Consider the following 23,273-nt stretch of genomic DNA (forward strand, 5'->3'; position numbering starts at 1 on the left):
TCTAATTATTCTAAATCTTGGAAAGGTTTAAAATATTCAAATTTTAGTGGCTTGGGTGAAAACAAAATAAACTTTCTTATTCCTCTTAAATTCATTTCAATTATCTTAGTAGCAAATTAAAAATCTATATATATATGTATACATATTTAAAATATAAGTGTTTAAGAACTTAATAATTTAATTACATAGCTACTTATAATTAACTTTAATTAAAAACACTTAAAAATAATTAAACTTAACAAAAGACAAAACTTTTAATTTGTATAGGAAGCTTATAACTTTAAAACTTATTTCAAGTACTTTACTAAAGAAGCTTACGATATAAACTTTCAATGAGTAAATTTAGTACTGAGAAATATTCATTTGTTCATCAAAATTTTTTTGCTGAGATTAAGTTTTTTCTGTTTTATCAGCAAAACTAGTTAAAAGAGATTTAAGATATCAAATAGAACAAGAATTTTATAAATTTTTAAGTGTATTTTTTAATCTAAGTACAAAAAATCTCATTAAAAGCAAAAGAAAATGTAAACTAGTACAAGGTAAAATTAATAATACTTGACATGAATTAGGAACTGTTTTCAATCCAAGAAAACTAATAAATATGTCAAACATGCTGCAAAAAGACTATTAAAAAGTTATTAAATAATTAAACTAAAAATATCTAAAAGTTTAAACAAACAAACCTGTTATTTGCGCGAAAAAGTTTAAAAATTAAACTTGACAAATTAAACTAAATAGTACAAAGTTTATATAGTGCTTATTTATTTAAATCTACAAACTTACAAGTTATAAAAACTTTTAACTACATATTGCAATAAGTAATAAAATTAAGTTCTGCTAAAAGCTATTAAAACTTATAATATTTAAAACTACATATATCTATGAGAAAAACTTTTTTTTTTTTAAGTACAAGACAAAATTTAATAACAATATAAAAAAACAACCATAAAACAAAAGCAAGTTTAAAAACTTTAGAATCTCGAAATAAGCATAGCCTGCAGTGTTTCATGCGAAGTAAAAAGTTGAAGCCCAACTAACAATAGACAGAAGAGATACCCGTATGTTAAGTGTGTGGAGAAAAAAGATAGAAAAAGGAGGGTTATGCCCCATCAAGCATGAATGAAAGAATTCAAATTTCACTCTGCTGACAACTAGTGGTTACTTGTAATATCAAGTTACTAGTAATTGTGAGAAAACTGTGTAAGAGTCTGAAAACTTTTGCATTTTGTTTGTTTTTACTTTTTTTTCAATATGTACTAGATTGTTGTTGAAAAAAATTCTAGGCGCCATTATAATAAACTGCAACGTGTACTATGTGTTTAATTCAACTGTAGAAACTTCTAAATATATTTACCAAGCGTTGCTAAAAAAATTTGCGAACAGTTTTATAAGAAATTTTGAAAAAGTATAAAATATTTTTACAGTTAGTATGTGAACGTAAAAGTTAAAAAACTATTAAAAATGAGACTTTTTTTTTAATGAAAATAACTTATTTCAACAATTACCAAAAAGTAAAAGTGTATATAAAAGATCTTTCAAATTTATTTATTATAAAATAACCTGTTCCATTTAAAGAATATATTTGTGTTTTGGTCAAAATGCAAGCTTGCAATAAATCAACTTAACAGTAAACTAAACACAAACAATTTGAACAGTTCCTTACAAGTGGCTTACAAAATTCAAACTGCTACATAAAGTTTTTGTTGTTTTTTGTCACTTAAAATATTATTTGTGTCAACAAAACTTCGAGAGCTATTTTTGTCTTTGTTAAGCTTAAAATACAAAACAAAAGGCATAGTATTACTAAGCTTGTATAATACCTTTAAGCATAATGCTATTTTATTATTGTTGAAATGAAAAAAAAAGTGTTTAAACATGATTTAACTTTACTTTGTAGAAAGTAAAACTTTAAAATAAAAAAATTTAGATTAGCAGATGATACATTCAAGTAACTAAAACTTTTAGATGTACAAAATTGCTTTAAGTATAAAATATCGTACTAAGTTAAATTTAAAATTTTTACCATTTCATCAGTACAATTTTTTTCTTGTTAAAGTTATACATACCTTATAACTTGTAGCTAAAATCAATTCTAAGCTGTTATGTAAATTAATCAAAAGATGTTCAAAATATTCTTACACGATTAAATTATTAATAATATTTATCTAAACTTACATGGTGAAATAAGCTTTTAAAAAACATTAGTCTCTTTTTTTTGAAATAAAACTAATTTATAATTGTAAAACCAAGCACATTATTAAAAACTATTGCTTAAATTTTTTTAAAGAAAATTTAACTTCCAAACTTAAATGTCGAAATGTTAAATGCTAAAACCGTAGTCAAATAAAAATTAGAACTCAAAATTTGGTTTGTATCTGTTTAAAGTTGTAAATGGAATTTAAAACACCTTCTTTTGTGTTGTATTATCAAAATTTTTGCGTAAATTTAAATACTTACTCAGGAAGTCTTACTGTAAATAAGCAAAAAAAAATATTGTTTTTCCACTAAATGTATTTTTATTAGTATAAACATTTAGTGCCAGCAATCTTATAACCTGAGTGTAAAGAAAAATTTTGTTTCACGAAAAAATTATTTATAATTATAAAGTGCTTATAAAACTGTTTTTGTGGACTTCAGAAATAGGTTTTAGTTTTACATAATAAGAAAGGAAACTTTCCAAAATGATTTTTTTTATTTGCATGGTAACTTACACTCAACTTAATTGATTTAATTAGACTTTAGTACTTTTGTAACATTCAAATGGTATTATAGCTTTCTAAATACTTTTTTTGCATCTATACTTCTCAAGCTTAAAGAATAATTTAATTATAAATGCTAAAATTGTATTATTTATCAAACTTTTTTGAAAACTTTTTTTTCTGACAAATATTTTGTATCTTAAAACTAAGAAAATAAAACTTTTATGTTTTACTTGAACCAAGAAAATTTATCTAGTAATGAAAATTAAGTCTATTTTTACATAATATTAAACTTTATCTTTAGAACTAAAGAAACAAACTTGCTTTTTTTTTTATAAAGATCTTATGTGTTAAAGAACTAATCACCCACAACAAATAGAAACAGATGTTTACAACAGTATCTACTATACTAATCACAAACTAATAATCTAATTTTTAAAACAATTTCCATTATTAGTTAAACCTATAAAAACAAATTAACTGTCATAACGACTATAATTTGAAAAAATAACCAACTACAATTATCAAATAAATTATTAAAAAATTTTTTTAATTAAAATTTGAAGTATAAAGTTATTTTTTATGAATAACATCTAAAAAAAACCTATCCTTACATAGTATTTTATGCAACTACAAAGCTATTCAAAAAACTAATAGTCAAAACATATTCGTGTAATTCGTGTATTTTGTTTGAGTTAATTTCATTTATATATACATGATATTATTCGATATTTCCGGCGGAATGAATAAAAAATTTAGGCGCGAATATTATAAACTGCAACGTATACAATGTAATGTAGAATCTTCTAGATATATTTTGAAGTGTTGTACAAAAATATTTCGTTTCTATTACCGTTACTTACCAAACTATACTTACCTAAAAATATAAACAACAAAGTTTAAGAATAAGAGACCTATGTTTTGATTCTTTATAAAATAAAAGTTTTAAGAAAATCAAGTATTTTTAAATATGTTTCGTGAAGTTTCGCAAAACCAATATAAATATATATAAAAAATTAATGAAATACTTTTTTATTTTTCTAAATTAATTCATACTTTAGAGCTAATAAAGATTTTTGTTTCATAGTTTAAACAAAAACGTAAAAAAAACTAACCTTGTTTGTAAGAATATTGTCACAAACTGTATAAAAACATATATCAAACTGAAATTAAACTTGCTTGCATTTTTTATAAAGATATTATGTATTAAACTACTAATTATCCACAATAATAGAAACAAATGTTTAATACAGTATTTACTAATCACAAACTAATAATATAACTTAATAAAAAGTTAAATTACTACTAAACAAGTTTAACCAAATTAAATACTATAAAGATAGTTAGATTTTTATTGTATATAAAATAAACTACAATGATATACAAACGATTAAAAACTCATACTGTAAGTAAAATAAAATAAGACAAAACAAATGCTAGTTTTTGAATAATAATGCTCAACACAAAAATATTACAATAATATTTTAGTTCAAGTATCTACAAAGTCGGTGTCGTTTATTAAGATAACTCATGCTGGGATTATTGCGACATTATATTGGATAATTTATTACCATAATTTGAATTAACATTATTTCAAATTACTCTTTTTTCATTATAAACATCTGTGTTTTACCAAATTTACAAATTAAGTATTATTTTATAACTTTTAATGAAGATTAAAAAATTCAAGAGCTTTTGAGGTTGATTGAAAGTTTATTTAGTTTGTGTGAATACAATATAACTGTTTAAAAACACTTTTTTGGACAAATTACAATTGGATATTTTTTTAAATAACTAGCAACACTTAAAAATTCATAAAATTGTAAAGCAAAAATACAGTTATTTTCGATTAAAAGTAATAACTAAAAGTATATATTTCAAAAATTACTTAAAATACAGAAAACGATTTACAAACTAAAAAAATTTATATGTATTTCAAGCTTACGATACTTAAATAAACTTTCATTTTTAGTTTAATTATATTTAACTTAATTAATAAAATAATTTCAATTAAAGATAAATAAGCTTGATAAGCGTTTAATTATGTTTGTTTAAGATAATTATTCTTGTTTAAACTTTATCTTATCCAGATATATTTTATAGAAAATCTAAATAACTTTTCGTCTAGTTTTTTTATCATAACAACATACCAGTTAAGATACAATTTTTGTATTCATTTTAGTTAAAAGTAATATCATTAAAAAAAATTTAACTGTTTTTTTAAAATTTATTTTAACCACAAACTGAAAAAAAAGTTTATAGTTTAAAAAAAAAGTGAATAAATAGTTGCTGTTTATTTTGGCTACTAACAAACAAAAAAACTAACAAAACAAAAAAACTAACAAACAAAATATCTATTTGAAGCCTGTAAAAAACTTTTTTAATTAAAGTTTAGTTTCTTTTAAAGAAAACCTATTAAAACAGTTATTTTATACTTTATTTGTCTTTAAGCATGTTCACAAAACGTTTATGAACTTTAACTTTACTGATTTTACAAATTTAAAAATACCAAAATTAATTTGAATTTTTTATTTAATGAAAGCGAAATACTTAAACTTTAAGTTAAAATAGTAAATATTTTTTTTGTTGATACAAAGTTAAAATATAAAAATTTAGAAATTGTTCTTTTATATTATTAAGAAACATTACCAAGTCATATACTTACAATGTACATAGTAAATTATTGTGAAAGCAATTAACTGTTTCATAACGTTTTTACTTAATATTTTCAAAAAAAAAAGTTCTTGGTTATTTTTTTGTAATGAGTTCGAAATTTAAAGTAAAACTAATACATACTACGCTATGAAAGTTTTAACTGCTTAGTTATACAAAAAATATAATCCATTTTTAACTTTTTGTTATAGTTTTTGATTAGTTATAAAATAAATTAAGTAAAATATAGTTTTATGATGAAAACAAAACCAAAGTACAACAAAATAAAGAAATATTACTAAATTAAAAAAAATAAAAAATTTTAAGCACGTATAAAAACTTATTACCCATGAAGTGAAAAAAAAAACTTGAAAGCTAATTAAACGATTAATAAACGCAATTTATATTTGTATTTTAAATAATTCCTTTGATGTTGACTGTTATAGCGGTCTATTGAGAAACTTATTTTATAAACAAATTAAAAAGTTCAAAAAGTAAAAAAGTATAGACTTTGTTATGCTGGAAAATTTATTACCAATTTTTATGAAAGTAAATATACACTAACCTATTAAAACTAATACGTTTTTTGTAATTTTTTATTAAGTTAATAAAAAACAAATAAAAATAAAAGTCGAAATATACAACTATAAATTATAAAACCAAGATTAATTAGCAACCTATATGTGTCTTTTTAATCAGGGTTTCCCAAAGTGGCCCAAGTGGCACCTTTGAGGGCTATGACAGAAATTTAGGGGTTCATGAGGAGCAAAGGGGTCAAGGGGGGGGGGGTTGGAGCATGAGGTCATAATTTGAAACTTACACTAGGTATTCTGGATTTCGTTATTTTCAAAATAACTTGTTGACATATATATTTTTTTGTTACTCAAACACAATGAACACATTAATTTCCAATTTAATTATCTTTTAATCAAACTGCGATAAGACTTAGTGGCAACGTTTTTACAGCTTTATAACATTATAAGTTTATTTAAAAAATCGATGCTTTCCAAAATTATTTAAATAACTTGAATTTAAAATAGACTTCTATAAACAACTTAATACTGATCGATAATATTAAAATTTTTCTTGCAATAACATTTTCATTAACTCTAAAAGTATTTCGTGCTTTAAAAATCAAATTATAAACAAACAAAAAAATATTGCTGATTTCATATAAAACTATGCTTCTTTTTATACAACCGTATAAAAGGAGATAACAATTTTATATTGTTTTGTATAAATTATGAAAGTCTAGACTTTATTGGATCGATATATTTGTATAATTGAAGTTCGAGCTAATAAAATTCGGAATTTAATAAATTTAAAAGCTTTGAACTGAGCGTTTCATAGATTTTTGTTTTAATGCTGTTAATAAAACTTAAAACACCTACATATTTAAATAATCAATAAATATCGACCTTTCACAATTGATCAGAAAAGTCAATATTATTTCACACTTTTGTTCAATTGATTTCTGTGCACCATTAATGAATCAATAGAAATTTAATTCTATTTATAGTTATAATTTTTTGTTTTTGTCGTTAAAACAATATATGCACTTGATTAAGACATCTGCTTTGTATAAACTTTGTTCATAACTACTTTCTAATATGTAGTAAAATGTCAACTTGGGTTTTCAATTTGTATAAAATCAATATTAAGGATTACATGTAAACCTTTTTTTTACAATACATAAAGAAAATACTGTCATTATAAATCTAATAATTTGATGTAACTACAAAAAAACTAAATTTTGCATTTGTATTAATTCTATGTACGTATGATTAAAAATAGAATTCTTTTTTAAATGTTATTATAAATAAGAACATTTGTCAGAAAACTATTTTAAAAAACTAACAGCTAAATTTAACTAAATTATCAAACAGTATTAATCATTTATAAATTTGGCCATTTATTAGATACAATTTAATTAGGCGTTAAAATAATAATATTAAATAAGTAAAACATGTTTATAAATCATAACAAATATTATTTTACATGATTTATATAATATGGATTAAAAATATTTTAATATTATTTTTAAAACAACTTTATTTGACTGACGACGTTTCGCTGCCCATAAAATATGAACAATTTATGTAAATAATTAGTTTAAGAAAAAAATATCAACAAAAAGTATGCAACATGTCTATATGTAAAACAAAGGTTATATCGAATATAAAATTATATTTATAATTACAAACTAAACAAAAAAGTTAATCTGTAATAAGTTACCTAAAGTAATAACTAAATTTATACATTAATGATATCACAGATGTTCTTGTGCTAAAACTTTATTTCAACTAACGGCGTTTCACTGCTCTCAAATAAATTTAAGAACAGATCTACGGAGTCTATAAAATGTTAACACACATTAGAAAAAAAGCAGAAAAAAGCATGTATAATTATGTATAGTGTTTATCTAGGTAGTAACTATAAATGGACTTTATGGTTTAAAAACAAAGTTTGGGATAAAAGCATAAAATTATAAAATTGTCTACAAAAAATCAAATTTAATAAAAGTAGGCACTAACCTCAAAAAGCTCTAAGAATAGGCAAATTTTAAAAATGAAAATTAAATTGAGTTGTGCAGAAATGTTACGTCATAATAATTTTAACATATTTTTCAATAATTTATACAGCTTAAAAACATGAAGTATTAAACTTGCAAGGATATGTAAGTTTTGTGAAATAAATTAGTACATAAATAGACAGAGTTATTTAAAGTAGAATCGTCGGTTATGGGGACAGATATTCGATAAATCTTGCCGCTTATTCAGAAGTAGGTCTTTATCTTCTGCTGCAATTACTGGTGCAAATACATAATTATACATGCTTTTTTCTGCTTTTTTTCTAATGTGTGTTAACATTTTATAGACTCCGTAGATCTGTTCTTAAATTTATTTGAGAGCAGTGAAACGCCGTTAGTTGAAATAAAGTTTTAGCACAAGAACATCTGTGATATACATTCCGATAAGCTTAGCTTATCAGGATCTCCAGGATTTAACGCCTTATAACGTTACATCTTACATTAATGATATAAAACTTAGTTTAGGAATACCATTATAACATGGACTTACTAGAAACATTATAAAAGTAAGTATAAGAAATTAAGTCGAAAACTACAAGTAATAAATAAAACAAAATAACAAGCACATAAGTTCAAACGTATTAATATCAATACAATATGTTCATTTATTATTATTATTTATAGGATTATCTAATACTTCAGGCTAATAAAGTATTACTTTGTAGTTTTGAAATGTTTCTTAAATTTTATAAACTAATTAAAGTATACAAATTAAGCATTAAGACTTAAAAGAGCTTTATTATAACAAAAACAAATAACTTATAAACATTTTTGTACATGTTACTGCAAGTAATTTTATAAAACACCTTTCAATCTTATAAAAGTTCTGCTATAATGCTGAAAAACATTAAAGGTCCAAAAAAATTTTAACATTTGTCATTTTATTTCATATAGACAAGTTTAACATCTCTTCCTCTTCTTTGGAGAGCATCTTCTCCTTCGCTTCACCTTGCAAACTTTCGTCTTCTTCCTCTTACAAGACCTCTTCTTCTTCGGCTTGCTCTTCTTACAAGCGTTCCTCCTAGCTTGCAACGCCTGCTTGATCTTCTGCTGCCCGCATATGGTCCTGTCAAACCTCCTGCACGGCATGTAGTAGATCGGCTTGCCCGTCATCTGGTAATATCCAGGGCACGGCTGCTCGATGTGTCCCGAAGCGATCATTCTCCTCAGAGCTTTGCCCAGTCCCTTCCTGGTCTGCTTGTACTTCATGTTGGGGTACTTGCACCTGATGAAGTTGAACATCTTCTCCAGTCTCGCTCCCTTGGAAGACTTCACTCTGTTGATCGCCTCCTTCAGCAGAATGTCGTAAGGTTTCTGCCACGCTCGCATTGAGACTCCCACCTCCATGGATCCTGTTTCCTCCTCTTGAGGTAAGTCCTGCCACATCTGCTGGTCCTCCATCTTTTTTGTGGACAAATAAAAACAATAACAACAAAAATTAACGGGTTTTCACGAATTTTTCCTATTTAATAACTGGTCACTGACCGAAATTTATTCGAATTCGTGTTGTTGTTACGTCATTATTGAAATTAGTTTTTGCGCAATTTTTTCTCTTATAAGTATTCAAATATGTCAAAATACTTTCTGCTTTTAACCAATTATTTTATTCTAATAAGACTTTTCAATTTAAGAAAGACTGGAGACTAAAGTAAATCTACGAAAATACTCAAGCAATACTTTATTAAGTTTCTTAAATTGTGTCGTTGCAGCTTTATACTTAAGTAGCAAATATTTAGAAATGAATTTAGATTTTTCGTATAACTTACGCTAGTTTCGGTTGGTGACACAAAACATAAATCAATAATTAAAAAGCATAAATTATTTTCAACTATCTAAACCCAGGATTTGGAAAAATGTGGCCCGCGGGCTAAATGCGGCCTGTGATGTAGTTTTCAGGTAAAAGAACTTTAAAAATAAAATGTTGTTAAAACTTACAATTAGGCTCTTGATTCAAAAAAATTGTATTTACTTTTGCTTTATTATTGCTTCACATTTAAGGTTTAAAATAACTCTGTTTTTATCAATTATTATAAACAACAGCAGCAAGCTATTTTTTTGTGAAAAGTTCGTTTTTTTATAAAACGCTGGCCTGACTGAGGTGTAGCAATTTTAGACAAAATTCTACAAAAAAATTGAAAATAATTAGTTTGAACATCAAATAAAAAAACTGTTTCATTTAAATACTACACAGTGTTTTTCTATCCTTTAAAAAATGTTAAAAATAAAAAAATAAAAAACATATATTAAACTTAAAAATATCACGATATTTTTTTCAGAGACATATGAAGACAGAAATATAAACATAAAAATTATCTACAAGGTAATCTAGGGTATAAATATGATACACAAGTTATATCTGTATCATTATCTTTTAAATGGATACAAATTTTACGATGAATAACAAAAACTAAGCTTAACTTTGAAATTTATATAACCGACTATGAAAGTATATGTTAACGTGTGTGTGTATATAAGTAAGTGAACACAAACATTAAGTTTTTAAGCCTTAAAAATAATTTCATCTAGTATCGTTTGTTGGTAGCTTAATATCAATATAATTATGAAGATATTGTTTAAATAGGAATTCACGTTAGATAAACACTTAGACCAGTTGGTCATTAAATTAATTTTTAAAACAAGTTACTGCAGAAAAACTTTTAAATCATTTACACACAAAATTTAATACAAATACATTTTTGTTATTACAGATTAGTTATCTTATAACTTCAATCATTTAAGTAATACATTTTCAAATGAACGTTTCACTCAAAGACAGACATTTGAGACAAATCAGTCAATGATAAGATCTGGAAAAAATCTGCTAAACTTGTAAGAAGACATTAGGCTTAAAATAAACCAAAATTGTCAATAAGACATGAAAACAAACAAAATAATAAAACTAAATTAAACTAATAACGATTATACTGAGTAATTAGGAAAATTCTTAAAACTATTAATCTATTTATTGAAATGAACTTCTCTTAATTTTAGGAAACCATTACTTATCTTTACTAATATAGAATATTTAAAAACTTCCATCAACTACTATAGACAAACGTTTTCAAAACAACATTAAATTTTTAAAATCTTTTGAGGTCATTACAACTTCTGCTCAAAAAAAAGAAAACCAAAATTATACTTAAGAAGCATTATAAAAATATCAAAAAATTTTGATGCACACTTTGGAAACACCGAATTTGAATATTAAAAAAGTTTTGCTGTACTAAAATTTAAACTTGTAGAAAGAGTTCTATTTTTTTTAATTAAAGTTAAAACTTTTAATATAGTGATTAAAACGTGTTTTCATTATAAAAACAATCATTGTAATCTATTTTATAGTACTAAACTTACTCATAACGTTTCATTTTGTCAATTCTTAATTACAGAAGGTTAAACTACTGTAAGTAATAAACTAATTACTAAAAGATGTTTTTAACAAAATAAACAAACATATAAAATTTTTAAAAGAGTACAAACGTTTAAAAACAGTTGAAAGTTTAATTAGTTCAATGTTGTGAAAAAAAAATGATAAGCAAATACTTAGTAACTTGTTTTTGTTAAATATTTTAAAATCTATTATTAGATTCGAAACCGATTATCGTCATTAAAAATAGACTTTTCTTCTGATTTATTAATTATAAAGAAATTCAAATACGTTGAGTTGTTTATTAATCATTTAAGAATTTAGCTTTAAGATACTTTTAAAACTTTTAGTTAAGTACAGTATCTATAAACTATTTGTTTGTATCTAATATACTAATAGTTTTGTTAAGTTTTGAATTTTCATCGATAAATTCAGAAATGTTTTACTGAATTATTTCGAACAATCTTGTTTCTTCCGAAACAAAATAAAATATCCGTTAGATGTCATTAGAGAGTTTCCTGCTTAGAGGATTTGAATAAAATATAAAACAAATCTTTATTCAGAAAGTTTTAAGAAAAATTGATAAATAATAAAAGTATCTATCCTATGTTCGCAAAAAGTACTAAAAAAATAAATTTATTTTTTGAAAAGCATTTTTTAATTAGATAGTAAAATGAGTTAAGAAAATCTTTTGTTATGCTTGTTATTGATTTCGATGCTTGTAAATCCATAGCTCTTCTTGTTTTTTATATTACTAAAACATTAACCTAATCTGCAAAATTTTTAAATATATAAACTAATAAAAGTGCTTTTAATAATTATAATTAGAGTATTTTGAACTTACACTGGAGTAAAATTGTAAGAAATATTGCAAAAGTGGTTGATGTTTTAATTTAAGCCAACTTCGTTCTAACTTAAACTTTGCCTACAACATTATGCATATATAATGGAAATAATAACTGACTTTGTTTTAATAATCAAATCGTAAAAGCTTAAACTTTTAAATATATGGTATTAAAGTTAAATATTTTAACCTCAAGCAACTTGAACTTAAATCTTTATTTTAGATAAATTTTCGAGCCTTGAAAAAAAGTTTAAAACTATTATTATACTTTACTTACAAGTGGATAAAAAAAACTTTTGTTTTGTTTAATAATTTTTTTAGAATTACAAAACTTACCTTAGCTGTTGATTGATAAAAAGCAGACTTTTTACATAAGTTTTTGTATTGTACAGTTCAAAAGGTTTAAAAGGCTTTTACAAAAAGTAAAGTCTAACTCTACCCAAAATCAGATAATCATTATGTGAATTAATTTAAAACACTTTTTCTTGAAAATTTGCTAAAGTTAGTGAAACTAGGAAGAAAAGACATATATACACTTTTTTGTATGATTTAATTCAAATAAAAACTAAATTTAAGTATTAAATTTAATACAACATCTTAAGTTTTAGAAATACTTTTAAACATAAAACTTTTATAAAACATATTTGATGAAAAACTAGCTAGCAATAAAAAGCGATTTAAAATAAGCATAGATGGTAGAAGTCAAAATGTGACATCATAATACATTTTAAAAGACACAATGTGGTAAAAATAAGTGCAAATTAAGTGAGTAATTTACTGAAATATCGTAATTTAACTAAAGTACCTTTAAAACCTTAAGCTTTTCGTAATCCTTTAAAATTATATAAACAATATAAGTTTGTTTAAAAGTATTGAATTTATTGGTTTTCATTAATTTACTTTTTGATAAAAGTGTTCTAATCAAATCGTATATAAGTATTTCAACAATTATAAAACTGAAAAAAAAAAATAATGTTAAGTTTTTACAGTTTTCTTTTAAAATGAAAGTTTCAGTTTAAGTTATTGATAAAATATTTTCTTTAAGAGAGAGCTACTAGTTTTTAGTCAGAAAAGAATAAATTTTTTTGTATTAAGTACTAAGAAATTTCGTCGATAATTTTAAGTAGTATAAAACTAGTTATAATTCTGTTAAACTTTTTAAATCGTAGAAATTTATTAAGTTATCAACTCAGATATCAGTATTTTGTTTAAAACTAATATTTAAATTAAACATTTTAAAAGTTGGTTGAAAGCATTTTTTATATAAAAACAAATTTGAACTCATGACGGTCTTGAAAAATAATGTTTGTACAAATTTTCAAAACTCTGATGAAAGTTAATTCGAATATATAATTATGACGTCACAACAGTTATTAGAACTCTGCAAATATGACATCACAATAACTTCATTCGAATTCGGCAAACGTGACGTCACAATAGTTTTATTCGAACTCGGCAAATACGTTGTCGAAATCGTTTAGAGCGTCATCTAGTGTGGCGTTTTTGGAGGATTGACTTTTCAACTCTTCCCTCAGCTTACCAATGTCATTTCTCTTCACAGGAGGAGAAATGTCATCTTCCAAGATAATCGAGGAAGTCTTGCTTGAATGAGCTGGTGACGACGATATTGAACTCTGTGAATTATAAACATATCACTTTAATTAATGAAAACAAAAAACTGTTTTGTTTTTTATACAATCTTTAACAATTTCAAGTGGTTGACTTAACATAAAAAAACTTTTATTAAATATTATGTTACAATCTTTGGAAATGTTTACTAGTTCAATAATATTTTGTATAATGACGTATAACTATGACGTCACAACTGACTTTCACCACGGCCTGTTCGTTTTCCACCGGAATTTTGTGAGTTTCAGGAATTTTGACGTCGGAAGGCGTCAAATCCACGAATTTCTTCCCGAAAACCTCCATGGAGTTCCTCCTGGATCCATCTGAGCCTCCTGATTCGCGGGAATTTCTCCTGGAAAGACTCCTGATCAGGTTTTCTTTCTCTTTTTTTATATCTGCTTCGAAGATGGCGACTATTTGCTTAGCGGTAGGACTTTTCAGCTGTAAAGGAAAATTATGTAGTTAAATAATTTATTCATACACTTATTTAGTTCAAATTTATTATTATAATTTTTTTTTCATAGTAAGTAAGTTTGTTAAAAAAAAACAAAGATGCACAACAAAATTACGGCCCAAGAACTTGGGTTCACAAAAAGACCTCTCGAATATCAATTCTCACACATAATTCAAAACAAAATTATAAAAAGAGTTAAACTAAAAGAAATAACTTAACAGTTTGAACCTAAACTCTAAAATCGAAAACATATATATATGTTTTTAGTATATAGTTTTCTATATTGATAGATTTTTGAATTGTTAAAAATATTATATAAAATATAAACAAAAAAAGAAATCTAAAGTTTAAAAATTTCAACAAGTCATATTACTGTTTTGATGTAAGGTAAGATGTAGCATAAGAAATTTTTATATTTGCATGGAATTTTATGTTTATTACCTGTAGTATTCCACAAAAAAAGCTACTGAGTACTGAATAAAAAGTGATAATTATAGAGAAGAAGTACTTCTAACTTTCAAAATGCTATATATATACTTCAACCTTGCGTACAATGACATTGATAGAGAAACTTTTAGCAAACTTCTATAACTCTATTCATTTTTAATCAAAATCTTTTATACAAACAAAGCCAATATAATAATTTTTTTTTTTTAATTAGAAGGTTGTTCTATATAAAATGTTAGACAACAGTTTAACCAAAAAATATATTTAAAAAGCCATTAAAACATTAATAATTTGTAAAGGTCAAACCTCTATGTATTACATCAAATTTAAAAATAAACAAAATATTTTAAACAATGTGGTTTTGCCTTCAAAAATTTGGCTATTAGTCAAAATAGAATTTTCAGTAATTAAAATATAATAAAAAATAAGTTTTTTATTATTTATGTTAAATATAAACTTAAGTATAAACAAACTTACTGATTAAGCTAAATACAAACGTTTTCAAATTTGGAAAAACTTCTACAAAAAAATAGCTTGAAAGTAAATACATTTTAAATTTTTTAAAAGTAGACAAACTTAATTATAACGATAAACTAATCTAATTATAAGCTTCCGTGAAACAAAAAACATGACATATTTTGCTTTAATGTACTTTTTCAGTAAATTAATATACAAAATCAGACGCTTATTCTTTCAAGTTACGGATATTTTACAGTTAAAAAGCCGTTTGATGTGTTTTTGTAAGAAATATTTGACTGTCTAACAAAATTTAAAAATTGGGAAACAACATTTGTCTTTAATTTTTTAACAAAACTTAAATTGTGGTTTGCACCAATGAAAACTGTTACATAACTACAACTTTAAGAGTACTTAAGTGATACTCTATAAATATATTTTTACTATTAGCTAATGATAAACTTGAGTTTGTGCAATCATAATATTTTTTAAAGGTAAAAGTACAAATAAATAAATCCAGATAAATTTATGGCATTGAATAAATCCGCAGTGGAGCCTGAAAACCACGAAATTTCCAAAAATACCTTATATGACATCATAATACTTTAGCAAATATCAGAATATCCAGCGGTTTTTTATAGTAAACTTTATTAAACAAATATCAGTTACCGCGTGTGAATGCAAATATATTTGTGTTCATGTAAACTTTTAAAAGGTCAATTACAAAGCAATTTTGTGAAATAAAAGAGTTTTACTATTAACTTACCTAAAAAAAAAATTTTACTACCTATTTCTTTACAAAGTATTTGAAGTTTGAAAACTCCTTCTGCAAATATAATGTTGGTTTTTAAGTATAAACAAAAAATAATAATCGAAAAAAAATTATGCATATTTAGTTAAACTTTCAAAATGTTTAGTTTCCTTAACAAAACAATATAAAACATTAACTAACTGTCTTAAATATTAAAAGCACGATATTTATATGTAATTTGTAAAACAAACATTTTAGCAAGTGTAATAAATTTAAACAACGCTTAAATACGTAACAATTGCATGTAATGTATTTATATTTATTACGTAACAATGTTAGTAAGTACATACTTCTAAATTTTGCTTACTAGTAATTATTATGTAGCCTTACAAAAGCTTTAAAACTGCTAAAATTACTTTTTATTTTGCGTTGTGTTTAAAATTTTGCTAGCTTTTAAGTGTGAAATAATTGTATCTAACTTCAAATTAATCTTAAATATAACTATTTTCAATAACTTTTATAAGTTGAAATTACTATACAGATCAAATTAAAAGAAAACTAAAATGGTAACATTCTAGAGGATTGGAAAATAAATATTTATCACTTAATTGTGGTTTATAATCTGATTAAAACATACAAGGAAAAGTTTCAGACATTTTCATTCAGGAAACAGTGCTGTTATAAGATCAAAAAGAAAAATAAAGTATTTAAAAAATTTAGATGATAATATGAATAAAAGCAGGTAATATTTTTACTATTTAAAGTTAAAATTATACTCTAACTTAGTTTTGTAAAAACTCATTTCATGAAATTTTCGCTTAAAGTTAAAATAATTAATTAAATACAAAACCATTAAAAAGTATTAACTAAAAGTTTTCAGGAAAATTTACCAGTTATAAGCAAAATTTGACTATAATCCTTATGCCTTCTTTAAACAATATGTAAATTTACTTTTATTAAAACAAATACAAATCCATAAATAAGTCAAAAAAATTAATCGACCCTACTCATACTTTCAATTTAATTATGTTTGAGCAAATGAAATTCAATTAAATAGAAAAACTAGGAAGTAGTAATAAAAAAAGCAAACAAAAATAAATTGAAATTTTCAAAATGGGAATTTATTTGCGCAGCTCTTAAAAAAGAGGTTAAATTGTTGAACAAACATTTGAAGGTTTATGTGGAATTTGTTGTCATTTTAATTCAGTTGTAATGAACTAAAGCTGCTTCATGTAACAATTTGCACATTTTTGTGTATTTAATTTCAATAAATTACTTTTTATTGCTGAATTATATCAATAAAAAGCTTGAAACTTTCATGCAAAATCTATAAACTTCAGGCTACAAGTTTAAAAGTAGAAAAACAAAAAATTCTAAGTATAAAAATGATAGCTTTAACTTTTAAATAAATTTAAAGTATACACTGATTTAAAATAGTGCTTGAAAATTTAAGTGAATAATTAATCTTTACAAAATAACATCAAAAACTGAGATTTCATACAAATTTAATAAGTTTTAGGCTCTTTGATAATTGACCAACAAACTCTTATAAAAGTATTTTTTAAATACACAAAAACACATTGTTTTTATTTCTTTTAGGCGTGGCTGTTAAGTACAATGCAGTTCATTAATCTCAAAAACTTTTAGAAATAAAACCAAGAATTTTTAAGTTATTCTAAAAAAGGGATATATATCTCCAAAAAATGATTTAATCATAATTAAAAACTAATTTTTAAAAGAAAAACTACCGCAAACTACCAAACTAATAAAAATTGCATGAACATTAAATAACTATTGTACTAAATGAATTACAGAGTTAAATTCAGCATTAAATTAAAGAACTTATTAAAATGTAATTTGCTTAAAACGTTGTTTTACTGCAAATAAAAGTTGCTGATAACGCTCTGCGGTTTGAAAAGTAAATATTTAAATTCTAATTCAACTTCTGCCAAGTTCGTTTTAATTTTTCACTAAAAAGTTGAAAACTACTTAAATTCAATATTTTTTAAATCAAGCTTTAATTATGTATTATATTAAATTACTTTTGTTGTACAAATGTCAGAATATTTTTATTACAGAATGGATGGTAGGCTTTTTTGATATATCGATCATATTTCCATGGTAACAATGGAATAATTCACGTAGGCATAGAAACCATTGAGGTGTGAAGCCCACAATAATTCAGGGAAATGTTTTAGGGTTACACCATACACAGATGTTTTCCATAAATTTGATTGATAACATATTACTTACACGATTATTTTCATGAAGTAATTGGTTTTGTGTATTTGTAAAAGTTATTTTTATGACATAACTGGTTCTACAAATTTGTAAAAGTTATTTTTGTGGTTTTGCTAGATTATACTAAAGTTTAAATTTTAAGCTGGTAAATTTGATGATTGTAAAAAAAAATTGTAAAACAAGACTTTAACTATTTGTTTTTAAAACTTAAAAAGCACACTGTTTTAGCAGAACGAACATTTGAAAAAGTTTTCTTAAGATTAACTGTAAGTACTTTAAAAACATTTTTTATTTAAAGAAAGCTTTTAAAACTAGTGAATACTAAAGCTTATAAAAATTCAAACTTTAACAAACTTTCTTGTTAATTTGACCTACAAGCTGAGCAGTAAGTAATAAAGGAAAATTTAAAAGGGATACATATAACATATACATATGTTTTGTAGCAAATATTGTATTTCACAAAAATTAAATATGTACTTATAATATCATACCAAGCAACTAATAACTATTAATAAATTAACTTGTAAATAATATAACAGCTTAAATTCAGTTTGTTTGTTTTAAATGTAACTAACATTTTCATGGTCATCTTGAATATTTTGATCTTTAGATTCAGAAGACATAGTCCTTGTCGAATCGTATCTAACTACTGTGCTTAAGGAAGGTATCTGTATTAAGAATATTTATAAAAAATAAGCACTATATATGTTTCTTCTTAATGATTGTTTAAACTTTTCGAAATCAGTTATGCACAAAACTACTATAACCTATGTAGCTAAATTGTAATTAAAAAATATTTGTAAACTTTTTATGTCATAAGGCTGTTATAGTGTAATTAAGCTTACTTCTAGATAAAATTAGAACTAGTAAAAACAAATTTAGTATTTATTTTTTAATTTTATCTCTAAAAAAATCAAAGTGCTATACAACGCTCAAAGAAGTTTTTATTTTAAAAAGAATTACTTTATTATTCTAACCAAAGCAAAGTTTTGTTTTTTATTTGGTTTTATTAGAAATCAAGTTAATAGCTATAAAATAGCGATTATAAATGATATTAAATAAGTTATATTTCAAGAACAACATTTATAAAATACATATTATTTGCCAAATAACTATGTTTTTGGTAGACACAAAACAGACTATAACCTCTATATAAGTAATTAATGTTACTAATAAAAATCTATAAAAACTCTAGTATTAAAGCTTTTAGTACAAATTAAAGCAACAAATACTTTACATAAAGCTAAACACAACAGTAAAATAAGTTTAAACATGACTTAGAAGTTTTAATTTGACTTCATAAAACAGCTAAATTTACTTTAAAGTAAACTAAGCTTTACCTTAAAAGTTTTAACAAAAAACTAAAATAAAACAAATTGTTACTAAAAAAAACAGTCCTCTCAACATTTTACAAAACTAAAATGAAAGCTTTGTTTTGATTCTTTTGGTTTAATAAATACCTAAATGAAAAACATTATACTAATTAGTTAAAATAGCTAAATAACAGAACATAATTAAAATTCTTATTGTCCATTAACGCTAAATAACTTATCATTATATAATTATGCTACTAGTTATTTAAGTAAACTACTCAAGTAAATTTAAATTAATTACTAAACAATGACTAGCTTAATGAAATAATTATTTTCTTTGTCATGACTTAAGTCATGTTTTAACTTGCAAATCTTTTAATTTAACTGTTTTTTACTTTTATTAATTAAATGATAGCTTAGTTTATTTATCTAAATGGTTTGTTGATAAAAAAGAGTATTAAAGTAAAAATGAATACTGTTGAAATTTTTAAACGAAACAGATTACAAATAAAACGCTAAGGAAGCTTGAGCAAAATAATTTTAACTATACAAAACCATATCCGTAATAAATAATTTCTTAGAAGTTTGTGTTTTTTATGAAGAAAATAAGTTTGTTTAGTTTCTTATAAAATTTCAAGTTTAGTTAAAACTAAATATCTCAAATTTATATTCTACTGACTTTTTAAAAAGTATAAAATTAAATATTAAAAGGTAATACAGAAAGAAATCATCGAAATAAAGCTTTAAATAATTTTTACATAAATTTTATTTTTCCATACTTTCAACATTTTAAGAAGTATCTCGCTATAAGGTTTTTACTTTAAAAGTAAAAACTTGTTTTTTAAGTTTCGACATTTTGCTTTTATTTAGTTTTAAGGTAGTTTAAAAACTTTATAAAGTATTAGTAAACATTAAAAGTATGTTAATTACTAAGTAGATAACTCTCCTAACTTATAAAGTTTTTAAAACTTATAAAAAAGGAAATATTCAAAAAATTTAAATTTAACAGTACATATGTTAAAACAAATAAAGATTCTAAAAATTGCAAGAGAGATAAAATATACAATTAAAAACTTTTCGAAATTCCGTAAATAAGTTGAATCTAGAAACTGTCGGACAAGTAAATAATATTTGAACAAGTACTTTTAAACTAAGCTATTAATTTAATTAAAGTATAAAATGTATATTTTCGAAAAATGTAAATTTATAACGTCTTCAAAACTTTATATAACAAAACTGAATCTTAAATAACAAACTTAAAATAAATTTTTATCAGCTGAGTAAAGTACTGCATTGATGTAAAAGCAAATAAATTTTTATTCTTTGCATAAACATGATCTTACATGAGAAGGTTTTAGTGGCTATGTTCAACATGAAAATTACAACAAACATTGACTAAAAAAACATCAAAGTTTTTATTTGAACAAGCTGCTAATGTTTAAACTTATTATTTTAACTTACATAAATGTGTATCAGCACAAGTGCCTTCTCTAGACAGTAAATGTAAAAATTTATTAGTGGTTTCTTTAATTAAAATATGGCTTAATGAACTACGTTTTGTTATTTTAAGTAAAAGTTTTTATTATATTTTGCATATCTTTGAAGTAAAGAAAACAAATAGGAACACAAATTTAGGTTTACTTTTAGAAATACTTTCTTTAAGTGTGAGGAGCTGCAAAATTATTAATTTATTCAAAGCATTCCTTGTTTTTACAGCTGAGTTTAAAAATTACTAAAAAAGCTTTTAAAGAAAATAACAATAAAATTAAAACAATAGGTACACCCTTTCTATACATATCATAAATTTGATGACTTATACATAAAACTATCGAGATGTGTTTACTTTTCAAGTATTAAAGCAAAAATTTATTAAAACAAACACAATTTATAAAACAAACACTTAAATTGTCATGTATAAAAGACATAAGTGTCATCTACAAAAACTTATCTAAAAAGTGACAAGTTGAACCAAGTAATTGAATTATTACGTCACTCATAAGTGCAATGAGCTAACTTGTTACGTCATAATGTAATAAAACTGGGAGTGTGTCCCATTTCAACCTCAAAAAATTTGTAATTTTTTTTTATTATAATGTTAATTATAATTAAATTAATTTTCAAAAAAAGTTCAAACTGAAAACCTGTACATTGTAAATCTATTCAATCAAACAAAATTATAGTATTATGACATCACAGTATACAACGTTAAAACATTATGTCATCATACTGTACAAGTTTAATACATTATGACATCATACTCACCCTATTAGGTCTGATGTTTTTCGGTTTCGCAAAGTCCTGGTAATCTGGTCCACCTCTGAACATTTTCCTGATATCTTTTACCTAAAAAAAGTTGTTGTGACTTTTACAGACTAAAAATAGTATATACTAGTAGGTAGAGAGTGAGTTAGAATTTTATGAAAATTTTAAAACTTAAAGTTTAAAAATTATGATTTAAGTATGTTTATTTTAAAGTTGCCGATATAAATTTAATTAAAACACAGTTTTGATTGTCCATACAAAAACTTATCTATTAAAAAAATAACTAGTTTAAATATTTGCAAAGTTTATGCAAATAACTTCAAGTGTTTCCAAATATAAAGTTCAAAAATAAGTCAAGTGTTTATTGTTAATTATTTATAAAATACTTCGATAAATGTGACCACACAAAGTACAATTTCTTATTATTAGTATTAAATTTAAATACTACTATTTCAATAAATAAATAAAACTTGAGTTAAAATATAATATAATTATGAACTTAAAAAGCTAAAAAAAAACAACTTTACTTATTTTTTATTTCATAAACTTTTTCAAAACGTTAATTATTGTAACTTTATTAACAAAACAAGCCAAGTTAATTAATAAAATCAACAACAAAGATTTTATAAGTTTATTTGAAATTTTTTAAACTAATCCTTGTTGCTTTTTTTGGTTATCAGTTTACGGCGACTACAATAATTTTAAAAAAACTTTTTATTATGATTCATATTTTGTTAAAAATTACTAATATCTTAAAACTTTTTACAGAAAAAAAGAATAATTCGGTAAATAATTAAATAACTTACACTTAAGTTGGGTTCTTCAATGACTCCGCTTTCATTTAATTCTGTATTATTTGAATTATTTTCATTTGATTCAGCATTTTTCGAATTTTTTTCATTTTTATCTATATTTATTGGACTATTTTCTTTCATTTCAATGTTGTTTGAAATGTTTTCTTTTAATTCGATGTTATTTGAAATGTTTTCTTTTAATTCGATATTGTTTGAATTTTTATCATTTAAATCAACATTTTTTGAGTTGTTTGATTTTTCTACATTTTCTTCGTTTTTATTGGTTACTTGTGTGTCTTCCGTCATTATGTGGTTTTCTGATTTTCAATTATTTGTTTTACTTCTGTTTATTATTTTTATTATCACTAGTTTTAGTTTAAAAAAACTTCAGCTGTTTTGATTTTGTTATAAAAATACTTAGTTATAAAATAACTTTGTAAAAATACTTTGTTATAAAAATAGTTATCACAGTTTATTCTTTATGTTAACTAAACAAGACAACTTTTGAAACAGTGGGAAAAGAAATTGAAATATAATATTAAAAAAGTTGAAACTGGGTAACTAAAAACAAACAATTCAATTGAAGCGTAAATTTTCAATACATTCAGATTCTCGAGTTATCAACAAAATTTTGAGTGCAAATATTTCAAGAGTGTTTCATGCAAAAATAAAAAAAAACTTGATAAACTACTTCAGATAGTATCATGAAAAAGTTATTTATATTTGAAACTAAACATAAATAACTTTCGTCTCTCTTATTCGAGTTTAACAACATTT

The 23,273-nt window shown here is 23.5% G+C and overlaps 1 protein-coding gene across 1 annotated transcript; it reads right to left on the reverse strand.

Moving 5' to 3' along the window:
• Positions 1 to 13,072: 13,072 nt before the first annotated feature.
• On the reverse strand, positions 13,073 to 22,834 carry LOC145844274 (uncharacterized). The gene is made up of 5 exons (XM_082951657.1): positions 22,509 to 22,834; positions 21,703 to 21,783; positions 18,703 to 18,795; positions 13,980 to 14,219; positions 13,073 to 13,783 (listed from the first exon to the last, which is right to left on the reverse strand). The coding sequence occupies exons 1-5, from the start codon at positions 22,800 to 22,802 to the stop codon at positions 13,592 to 13,594; spliced, it is 900 nt and encodes a 299-aa protein (XP_082807783.1). The 5' UTR covers positions 22,803 to 22,834; the 3' UTR covers positions 13,073 to 13,591.
• Positions 22,835 to 23,273: the final 439 nt, after the last annotated feature.

This window comes from Thalia democratica, chromosome 9 (genome assembly GCF_965202585.1).
Source record: "Thalia democratica chromosome 9, ktThaDemo2.hap1.1, whole genome shotgun sequence".
NCBI lineage: Eukaryota > Metazoa > Chordata > Thaliacea > Salpida > Salpidae > Thalia > Thalia democratica.

Excerpts from the sequence above, each read along its gene's own strand:
- LOC145844274 (XM_082951657.1), bottom strand. The coding sequence starts at position 22,802 with ATGACGGAAGACACACAAGTAACCAATAAAAACGAAGAAAATGTAGAA. Across the intron at positions 18,796-21,702 it reads AAAACATCAGACCTAATAGG|ATACCTTCCTTAAGCACAGT; the intron begins GTGAGTATGATG and ends TTCTTAATACAG. Across the intron at positions 14,220-18,702 it reads TTCAAGATGACCATGAAAAT|CTGAAAAGTCCTACCGCTAA; the intron begins GTTAGTTACATT and ends TTTCCTTTACAG.